Raw genomic sequence first — 11,280 nt, forward strand, 5'->3', positions numbered from 1 at the left:
AGAGAAACTAATTGTAGGAGAAAAGAACACAAATGTTACCTTAATAAAATGGTTTATTGTCATTTGTCGTATTTCTCCAATTCATATGGGAAACTCAAACTAATAAGCTTTGGTTTACAGCCCATGATCCACAAAGTAAAACTAGCTACTAAACTAAAATGTGATCACTGTATATAACCAGAGTAAAAGAAAAATCTGAACTGAAAACCTAAATGTAATAAAGAGGAAATTCGATTTCTTCAAAATAGGCAATCTAAATAATTTTCCCCATCTGTGATTTTTATCTTACTTTGCTATCACATGGAAAAGAATGTCATTAATTCAATGCAAATCCATGCCCCTTGAAAACAACCGAAATGAGTAAGTGATGTACTAATTAGCTTCCTAATGGGGAAGGTTTTATTTAATTGAGCCATTCTATAACAACCTTCATCAAAGTTTCCAGGGCAACTTCATAAAAGGATGTCAAACCTGGCCCATATTTTTATCCCCTTAAAAATAATTCTCAATGCACAGAAACACAGAAAGCTTATTTCTCTTCAATGCTGTTAACACTCAGGCCACTACATTTTCTGATGTCAGCAATCTCCTTCCCACAAATATTCCAAGTATGCACCACCGTCATTCTCCTTTCAATTATGTGGTTTCTCTGCTCCTTTACTGATTGAGTCCAGGCCTCTCGGATAATGAGAAGCATGTGCAGGGAAAATATGCTCTTAAAAAACACATACATCAGTTTCATCTGCATTATGGGTGGGGGGGGGGAATCATTTGTCCATATCAAAAGGATCAAAATTTGAAGCATGCTACAGGATATATAAAGGGAAAAAATAAAGATCAGCATCAATGCCTAAGGTTGGGAGGCAGTTATTGTGATCTGAAGCAACATCAATAAGGATAAAGAGGACTCCCCCAATCCACCCTTTCTAGCTTGGCCACATTTATATTTAATGTTATCTTAATGTTGCTTTGGGGGGTATTTAAGTTCTGACATACACATGGAAATGAGCCACGAATTGTGCAGCAAGCATAAATATTCCATCATTAATAAAAACCAGCTGTGTATAAAACACTACAATGGCTGGGTTTCAGTTACTGGCTATCATCAGTATGTGTCACAAGCAAATATTACTCAAAACTTTCTCCCTTAAAACACACACACACACACACACACACATCCACACACAGAGATACATGCAGAAATTTTCTTTACTCTTTTTAATTTTTTGTAAGAACTTTGAAGAACTCAATGATCTCCATGGCACATTCCAACTAATGTCTCTTTTTGAAGCTATTTTTCACCACCCCAGCAGATGCTGGAGTCCTCTGATTAGAACCTCAACTTATCATATAAATGACAATGTTGTAATTTTTTTTATAAAAGTCAAGAGGACGAATAATACAAATGTTTGGACAATCAATTATAGTCAGTATGGCAATTGAGGCACCAAAGGGCTCTGGATGTTATAAAAGAGAAAAAGCTCATTAAAAGTGAACACCTGCTCAGGACCCTATAATAAGCCTGCTCGGCCATCATGCAGACACCTTTCATCCAATGACCTCAAAGCATGTGCCCAATATGAAGCATGCCTAAACACCTCTGTGAAATATTAATATCCTTGCTTCCCAGAAGGGTAACTGAAGCTCAGACCAGCTAATTCATTTACCCTTGGTCACATGGCAAGTCAAAGGGTTGGGCAGAGAAACCCAGAGCCTGGCTTCAAGTCACGCAGTCTAATGATATTTCATGAGTTGGGGCAATAGTGAAAGTGACTTAACAAATGTCAAGGGCAGCCTACAGAGTTGTTTTTTTAAGCAGATCTTCAAAAATCACCTTAGGAGATGTTAGCAGATATATCCATCTGCATTTTCCCCATGAACACCTATCATTAAAAAAGTTCCTATATTTGACTTGGTACTTTCTGAGTACTAAAAACCCATACTTCACTTTCCTATTCTGGTTAAATGAAATTTAATCTAATTTATGAAGAGCCTATCAAAGGAAAATTGAAGGACCATGTAACTGAACTGTCACTGTATAGTAAAGCCTCAAACGAAGAACCTCTTATGTGTGGGTCATCCTGCTTACTACCTATGTCTTTTATTTAATTATCTAAAGCCCTTAGTTTCCTTACTATTATTTATTCTAGTTTAATATTGTTTTTAAAGCTATTAAAAAATTTGTGTTCTCTTGCTTTTTCTTTCTTGTTTGGGAGATTTCATAGTATACCCATATTTGTACTCTCCTGAAGGTATATCATGATACAGTGATTTAAGAACCATTGCTAATGATTTAGACAAAGTAAACAGTGAATGCTAGTTTTCCTTTTGCTTAAAAAGAATGGGAGAAGGGTACTAGGACGTCAAGGGAGTACACTTAAACGCCTTACTAGATACATGAACACCCTAAATTACAGAAATGGATTAGGGATTACTTATTAAATCTGTTAGTTTCTCCTGGCATTTGATTCCTCACATATACTCAGATTCTGACTTCATTCCTCCACGTGGGTTTATAAAGCTAAGTCTTAGGTGGGCTCTTTTTTAAAATTTAAAAGCAACAGTGTACATTTCTAGGACTCTTACTCTGTAAAACTCATAATAGTACAGAAACAAGGACTTGAAAGGAACTACAAAAAATGAAAGCAGGTGATCTGTTAGGATGATGGGATTCTTGATGAAGTTTTGGGTAGGGTCTTAGCTTTTTAATTTGACATGTTGCTAAATACAAAACACAATGCATTTATATCAATATATTGATTATTGATATATCCTTCGAGTGTTTTTCTTAATATATCCATGTGACTACATGATTGTATTTCTAACAAGTGCTGCACCTCATTTAGTAGGAATCATTCACATTCACATTCACATCAGAAATCGAGGCCTAAGTAGAGAACCCTAAACTTTTGATAACTGGTTCTCAAAATCATCCTGTCTGATCCCCCACAATTTACAGAGGAGGAAACTTGCTAAGGGTGGCAAACTTAAAAGTTGGGCTCAGAACCAAGTCCCACTCACCAACAGGCTCACAAGGAAAACTTATTGTGCATTTTTTTATTTAAAATGGCATCAGTTGCTATTATTTTTGTCAGCCTTACTAGATACATGAACAGACTACCAGAAAAAAAATTTCCGAATCCTTGGGTTATTCAAATACAACAACTGGAATTTAAATCTTCTACCTATATGGGATAGAGGCCCATTTAGACTTCTCAAAATCCACGAAATCTGATACTGTTTCAGAAAGTCATACTAGCTTTCTTCTATGAGTGGATGTACGGTGAGGCTAAACGTGGCCAGCATTATTACAAGCCAGGATGATTTAGACAGTTAACTCCATCCCATGTAACAAAAAGATTTCCAAGACCAAATAATGGCCTCACTTATTCAAGCAATAATCATTACAACAAAATTCTAAAACCTTTATGCAATAAATGTGTTTCTGAGCAGTCTCAGTTAGAGTGAATTTTTACATATCAAGTCATAGTTCAAAGGCACTAACTAGGAAAGCTAGTTCTTTCAAAGAAAACTGTAGTGGATTCTTTTACAAAACAAATGACCTCCTATTTTCCTTCTTTTTCCTCTTTTCTTTCCTAGTTCAGATTTCGTGTATGGAAGGGGAGACGGCCCTCCTTTCTCTGTTTTAAAAGGGGTCAGAAACCCACCATGGAGAAGAGTAATGCCATATGGGCAGCTTGTTTAATGCCCCCCTTAGTTCCTGGGACCAAATTCTAACCTTTGACTTAGGGGTGGGACCCTAGATTTTGGACCAAAGTCCACAAAAGGAAGCAAAGAACCAAGAAGTAAGCAAGACTAAAGACAACACGTCATAGCAAACCAGCAACAAAAATTCCTGGTGACAGGAAATCAATGGAGCACAATTCTAAACAAATTGGTTTAGTCCCAAGCTAATTAACTTGTCAAGCAGATCTCCAAACCCCCTGAATCCATGGGGGAAAGAGGTGATGTAATAGGAGATTTGGGAACATTTACCCATTTACCATCCTAAAAGGCTCAGCTACGACCACACACACCTCTCTCCACCCCTTTCAGTGGGTTTAAGCTGGGCTTAATGGGTGCAAAGGACAATTTCTTCCAGACAGCCCCTAAGAATAAACTGTTCTCATGCATTCCAAATGCTCAGTCTCCATGGAAGAGGCTACCTGGTCACAAACATTTCTCAAGAGGGACTATATCGTCAACACCTCCTCATTGGTAACACCCCCACCCCAACAAAACAAAACAATTTCTAGCCATCCTGAGATTTTTGGGGCACTTTGGTGGGGAGAAAGGAAAAGAAACCTTAAGAAGGGAGTAGGAGAGTGTGAGAAACAACTCTTGTCTCCAAAATGGAAAAAAAGGCCTTAAAAAAGCTGATCAAAGGAAGAAAAGGGGGATGGGGGAGAAGGGCTGCTTAATTACAAAGACACCCTTTTAAAGAAGGCACAGGCCCTGGGAGAGGGCTCTTAGGAGAGGCACAGAAGCAGATGTACCCACTTAGAATTCTGGCACTCAATGGAACCTCAAGGTCATAGCATCCATCCCTCTGCTTTCTGAATAGACTGTTCCTAAGGCATTCTAGAAAGAGACTGATTCGGTCTTTACAAAACTTCATAAAAAGCAACTCCACAAAACGCCTTGGTAATACATTAGTCTAATAAATCCTACTTCATAAACCAGAAATGAGATTTCAATTTCCAAATCCAAAACAGTATTGAATGTGAATTTTTAAATTCCCTAAAATCTTTTACATAGGTAAACAGATCCGCAACTTTCAAGCAAAAGTTACTTTACATATAAGCATGGTTAGAGATTTACTTCATATCTAGACTATGAAGTAAGAAAAAGTGCTTTCAATTTTACAGAGCCACAGACTTTTCCAAAGAAAGAAGTATCTTAAAATGAAGTATGATGTAGTGCCAGAAAGTGTCTGTAAATGACACTGGATAAACCCATACAGAATAGCTGGAACCTGAGTTATCATCTGTAAATAGATGCAACTACTCTACAACCACCTGGCTATTAAAATGTCCCAGGCCAGTTATAAAATGTAGTTTCGTCAGGCCAACTTTTCCTTCTCAGTTGATCTGAAATATGATAGCCTTTAAAATTGTCACCCTGTAGCATTCCTTCTCTCCTTCCTGCTTTCTTTTCCCCCACTGAAATCAACTAATGAAATCAGGTAAAAATATAAGAAAATAATTTGTTCCCCAATAAGCAATATGTTGCAGACATCTTGGTAACTGGTCTTTGAACACCACCATTCTTATAAGTTTGCCATGCTTGCTAGATTGGAGGTTAGGTGGGAGATGGGTGAAGATTTATCTAGCATCCAAAATGGTATTTCAAACTATTCTTAGCTACTAAATGAGGGTGCTGAAAGGTCTAACTCAGAAAGCTTCACAAAGGCTGTTCTGAGAAAGGACTTTTCACAAAGCCTAGTTCAAGGAGACTTAAATACCCTTAGCCCCACATTATGGAAGATTATGGTGACTAATTATCTTTCTCTCTGAATGGCAGAAGAGGGTTATATTTTTTAAAGCTTTAATCTGCCTCCCAACTTCCACTCTTCATCAGGGTGAAGGAGGACAGGGAAGAGGAAGTAAAACTAAATCAGATACTCCAAGGTATCAGAAAAATCCCTTCTAAAATACATGTCAGAGATTGGAAATGCCATTTCTCACAAACTGTCCTTTCCTCTCTCATTTAATCGTATTTAGTCCTTTGCTGCAAATTACTATTATATTATTACTAGCAGCAATTAACCAGGGATTGCTCAGTCTACAAAGACTGTCACTTTGTCTCTCAATTTTCTTTTCATTGGCTTACCCTGATAAAGCCATTCTGCTGCTGAAGCATCTGTGTACAGCGACCCAGCCTTGGGACCCTCAAGACACCTGCACAATCAGGCAAAACTAATTACTAACATCCATAACGCAAATAAGGGGCAACCCTTTCTTCATGACCACACACCTATACCTAAAAGAACCTATACCTAAAAGAGTATAGCACTGTAGATTACTCCTCCAGGCTAAGATTTCAAGAATTCACAGCCCCGGGGAAGAGGAGTGTGAGCTCCCACCCCAACCCCAAGCATTTAGGAAAAATGCATCTAACAATCTGAGATAAACCCAGACATTCCAGATGATCTAAACGTAGACTTCAAGTTCCCTCTGCTCTTTAGTTTCTTTTGTGCTTAATTACCTAGAGACCTACAAGGACCCCAGGAGGCAAGAAAGTCAAAGTGCCATCAAATAGTGGTACCCATTCGCATCTCCGTAGGACGGGGAAAAGAGCGCACACTCTTTAACCTATTTAACTTACTGCACATCCCGGAAAACTTGTGGCCAGCTGCAAAGAAAGTAGAACACAGGCATCCCCACGCAAATCTAGATCGACTCACTCACGCTGAGGTTATGATCAAGTTCATGCCACCATGGATTCCTGCCCCAATTCCCCGCGAAAAGTAACCACGCGTCTCCTACCCCTGAAGGAAACGAAGACACGGTGACGACTCTGCTGGCGCAAGTGGCTTCGGTCCCGGGCCAGAGGCCAGGGGTAGGCAGGAGGGAAGCCCCAGCTCCCGGCTGCTCCCCTCCTCACGGCTCCGTCCGGTCTCTCCTTGGTGGCAGTGGACAGGCAGGATACCGGGCCGGAGGGTGGAGCAGCGGATGGTCGGAGGCGAGACAGACTGGAGGTGGGGGTGGAGGGGGCGCTGAAAACTAAGAGAAGATGAGGCGAAAGGGAGCGGAGATGGAGGAATAAATCAGGGGGTCTACCAGCTTAGGCAGCTAGAAAGCTCCTCGGAAGGAAGGGGCGTGACTGCGATGAAGGCAGCTCCTGGGCAAAGGAGCTGGGAGCTAGGGGAGGGGGACGAACGGGTGGCTTTTCTTCTTGCGGTGAGCGGCTAGGACCGCCCAGGAGCCGGGGGGTGGGGCGGGGAGCGGGGTGGACTAGGCAGTGGGGCGGAGAAGAGGGCGGGGAAAGAAAGGGGGGAGTCGGCCAGGACCCCGGGCGGGGGGGGAGGGGGGCGGAAGAGGGGCGGGGCTAGGGGGCGGGGAAGTTCAAACAATTGAACGCCCGGGTCCGATAGCTCCGACGAAAGCGGGGACGCTCACTCTGGAAGCCCACGAACGTGGCACGATTCGGTTATAGTAGCCCCGAGTCTACGCAAGGACTGGCTGGGAGGAAGGAAAGACTTGTGCAAAGACTCCAAAAATAGTGTGCGGCAACAGCGGAGCGGAGTCGCGTGGGAGAGCTAGTGCCACTCCCCGCCCCATAGCGGGGGGAAGAAAAACAAATAACAGAAATGCTGAAAAGCAGCTTCTCGAGAAGCTTGCTTAAAATAATTCAGGAAGGAGCAGCGATCCTTAGTTTTCCTTCCCCTCTTGTTTCCTATGACCAGGAGGCCCCCACCCAGGTCACAGCTACGCGAGACACCCTCCTTTCTTCCTCCACTCCCCCTAGCCACCCCTTTCCTCCCCCGCGCCACCCTGCGTTCCCGCCCCCCTCCCGGCGGCGGGCCGCGCTGGCAACAGGGGTGGCGTGGGCGGGGCTCTTCCGAGTCTCCGCCTCTTGGGCGGGCTGAGAGGGCCGGTCTGGGCGGGGCCGGCCTAGAGGAGTAAATTCCGCCCACCAGTCTTTGACAGCTACCGGTTGGCGAATCCTGGCCCAAGGTTCTCTTATGATTGGTCACGTGCGTCGTCGCTCGGATTCTTTGGTCCCACCCTCCCTCAAAATTAATAAAACTAAACAAGAGGCTATTGTCCTGCTCTCGGTTCTCTCACAGCTACTGCCGAGAAAAGAAAGATGAGACGCTTGGTTTTTCCGTCTCCTAAGAGAGTACGACAGTGTGTCGGCTGGATCTGGTACACCTTCCCAGCCCTCCGGGAATAGGTAACTTTTCTTCCCCCTTAATTCATTAGGCCCAGAGGGGGAAAAAAAGTATGAGAAGTGTCAATGTGGTGTTCATATTTCCCGGCTGCGAAAAAATTGGTATTGCTTGAAAAACACAGCCTGGTTGAGAACAGCTTCCTGGGACACTGAAAATCAACCATTTTAAGCCGGGAAACGAAAGCACAAAGAAATAGCAGGAAAGATGGAATTCGGAACTAAAGGAAGAACTCCTTCAGACTCAAGCACTCATTAGCTAGTTGTGCGACGACTTCGGTTAAATTCCTTAATTTCTCCGAGCCTTTATTTTCCTATCTGTAAATAAAGGCTATGAGACATGTCCTGTTAACCTAATGGCACTGGTATATGAAATATAAAACGAATTGTGTGTGAAAACTCTGTAAATCACAAGGCACTCCACACGTGTATATGTTCCTACTTGTTTCTGTCACACGTGGAGATTCTCCACATGTGTTTGGGAATCAAATATTCAGCTCATATGCTTTAAGCATTTATAGCCAAGGTGTGTAGGTTTTGTGGCTTTATTTTTTTTTCTTTTTCTTCCTTTAAATTTATTTTTAATGGGAAAATTGCTTTACAATGTTTTGTTGGTTTCTGCCATACAACAATGCAGATCAGCCATAAGTATACATATATCACCTCCCTGTGGCTTTATTTCTTTTGAAAGTCAGCTCTTTTCCTACAGTTTTCAGGGTGGATATGAAAGTGGCTCCCTGCAGTTAGCATAATAAATTACTACTTAATCTAACCAGGGTAGGTGAGATTTCTTTTTTAAACAGTTCTGCAGTGGCGCCACGACCTAAAGTCTATTGTGATGCTGGTACTAAAAGAGGAAATCATACTGTGTATCTCTGAAGAGCACTTAAGAAAACAAATGTGAGGGAACATTTACCATGGAAACCACCATTCTCTACAGATCCATATTTCCTAGAAAATACTACAAGGAGGAAGTTAGTCTAAATGTAAGGCCTTGACAATGCAGAGCTATTACAAAGAACTCATGCCAATGAGAAAATGACACCCAATGCAAGCCTGCCTAATGGGAACCTTCTGAGGTGCCATGGACCAACATGCAAGAGAAAGTGTGCTCCAAGGAAATACCATCTCACCATGAACAGGGTCCCAGGCTGTAACCAGCTGCAGAAAAAGTAGTGAGGTACCCTCAATGTGCAGAGGGTTCTGCTAGAGCTGCTGAAAGATTCAGAAGCAAGCACAGGGGCAACAATGGTTTCTTGGTATGATTCAGTTTATGTGTGTGGTGAAGTTATTTAGGTGATTTTTTTCCTGGGAAAGGTGAGATTTTGAGTGTTCAAGACGTGGAGACACCTGGTTTGTGAAGCAAAGGAAGATTATTCCAGCCTTGCTTGGAGGGGTGGACAACAGAGCTGGATAGGGTGGGTATATGCTGCAGATGACTGCTGATCATAATGGTAATGGGATACTTGCTAAAATTAACAATGCTGTTAAAGTGGGAAAAGTAAAATATGCACATGGTAAAATGAAAACAGTGCTGAAAGCAGGACCATAAAGGGTTCCTCTCTAGCTCTGTTCTCATTAGTCCCTTTCTCTCCATACCTAGGTATAATCTTCAAAATATATTATTTGCACACACACACACATTTTTCATTTCTTTACTCAGCAATGTCTCTTAAATATCCTTCCATATCAGGGTAACTTCCTTTACCTCATTCTTTTTAATGACTGTTCAGTGTTCCATTGCATAGATGTGCCAAAATTCTTTTACTCATGCCCCTCTTGAGAGGTGGTTTAGGCCGTTATGGAAAATATTGGAAAACAAACCCTGGTAGCAAAGGCCTGGTGACTGTTTGCAGAATGCCTGACCCCAGGCTTGAAGTTGTCCTTCAGAGATTTTTTTAAACCTGCCTTCCTCACAGCTACTGGGGTGTTCATACAGTGGAAACTCCTCAAACACTTATTTCCTTTAACACTCCCCATCTCAAATCCTACCTTGGGCATTACTGATCTCCTCTGATTTTGAATTTTGATGTGGTAGAACAGAGCACAGCTCTGAATCTCATGGTGGATCAGGCCCTGTGTGAGTCACTTTCTTAGCCTGTGGCTAATAACAGGTTTTTCACTACCTCCTCTTCGCCCAAGTCTTCTAAGCATCTTAGGTGTTCTTCTGTCCTGCCACGCAAGATTTCCTTCTGTTTTTACCCTGAGAACCCTTCAGCTTGTTTAAACTGAGTTTCAGTGTAAAGCTATGCTTTGCCTGCTCTACTTAAAAGGAAGGGGGGAGGGGGGCAAACATCAACAACATTGATGGAGCAGCTATTATGGACAAGACTGAAAAAACAAAGAGGGATGAAACTTGGCTCCTGCCTTCAAGGGTATATACAGAAAAAGACAACTAACAAGCATATGATAAGTGCTAAATGAGTGTGATTGACAGTAAAAGCTGTAGAAGTTGAGAGCAGGGAGCGAATACTAGTTCCAGAGAGCGAGTTTATACAGCCAAGTTTGCCACACACATTTAACTAATCCCTGGAGCATCCCTGTGTCTTCATATCCTGACTATATAGAGAAGCCTCTGGGGGATACCACAAGAATTAACCACTAACTGTAGAACACCTGTGTAAAGACACGGGCTTGCCTGAGTACATGAACAATCTCCACATATTGATAATAGATGTAACGAACATTTTAAGCTTAGAAGTCAAGAATCTCCATCCCAAACTACCTGTCCTATTTGACACTTTTTTTTCTCCAATAAAATGCAAATCTTCCTTTAAAATGCAATAAAAATCAGGAGTTTCCTGGTGGTCTAGTGATTATGACTCACCGTGGCCTGGGTTCAATCCCTGGTCATGGAAATAAGATCCTGGAAGACATGGGGTGCAGTGCCCCGCCCCAAACACAGTAAAAATCAATGTCAACATGCTACTTTGGCCACCTGATGTGAAGAGACAACTCATTAGAAAAGACCCTGATCCTGGGAAAGATTCAAGGCAAAAGGAGAAGAGGGCAGCAGAGGATGAGATGGTTAGATAGCATCACTGACTCAATGGACATGAGTTTTGAGCAAACTCTGGGAGATAGTGAAGGACAGGGAAGCCTGGCATGCTGCAGTCCATGGGGTTGCAAAGAGCGAGACATGACTTGGCAACTGAGCAACAGCCACATGTGCAAGAAAAAAGCAATTAAAAAATCAAGGTCTCCCGTTAAAATATTACGCTAAGCCAAAGAAGCCAGATACAAAAGGACAAATATTGTGTGATTCTGCTCATCTGAGGTACCTAGGATAGGCACTGTTCACAGACACAGAAAATAGTAGAGTGGCTATCAGGGACTGAGGGGAGGAAGAAATGGAGAGTTGTTGCTTAATGAGCAGTTTCTCTTTGG

General features: G+C 42.2%; 1 protein-coding gene across 7 annotated transcripts in view; it reads right to left on the reverse strand.

The window, feature by feature from the left end:
• AMOT (angiomotin) overlaps positions 1–6,902 on the reverse strand; it is a 66,212-nt gene extending 59,310 nt beyond the window's left edge. For 2 of the 7 annotated variants that reach the window (XM_055564735.1, XM_055564733.1), the window contains exon 1: positions 6,489–6,902. Coding sequence is in view for 1 of the 7 variants with exons in the window: in XM_055564743.1 (XP_055420718.1) it covers positions 6,328–6,334 (7 nt within the window). In the remaining 6 variants the exon portion in view is untranslated. The other 5 variants (XM_055564744.1, XM_055564743.1, XM_055564734.1 and 2 more) reach the window with 5 other exon arrangements.
• Positions 6,903–11,280: the final 4,378 nt, after the last annotated feature.

The sequence above is a fragment of the Bubalus kerabau genome, chromosome X, assembly GCF_029407905.1.
Source record: "Bubalus kerabau isolate K-KA32 ecotype Philippines breed swamp buffalo chromosome X, PCC_UOA_SB_1v2, whole genome shotgun sequence".
NCBI lineage: Eukaryota > Metazoa > Chordata > Mammalia > Artiodactyla > Bovidae > Bubalus > Bubalus kerabau.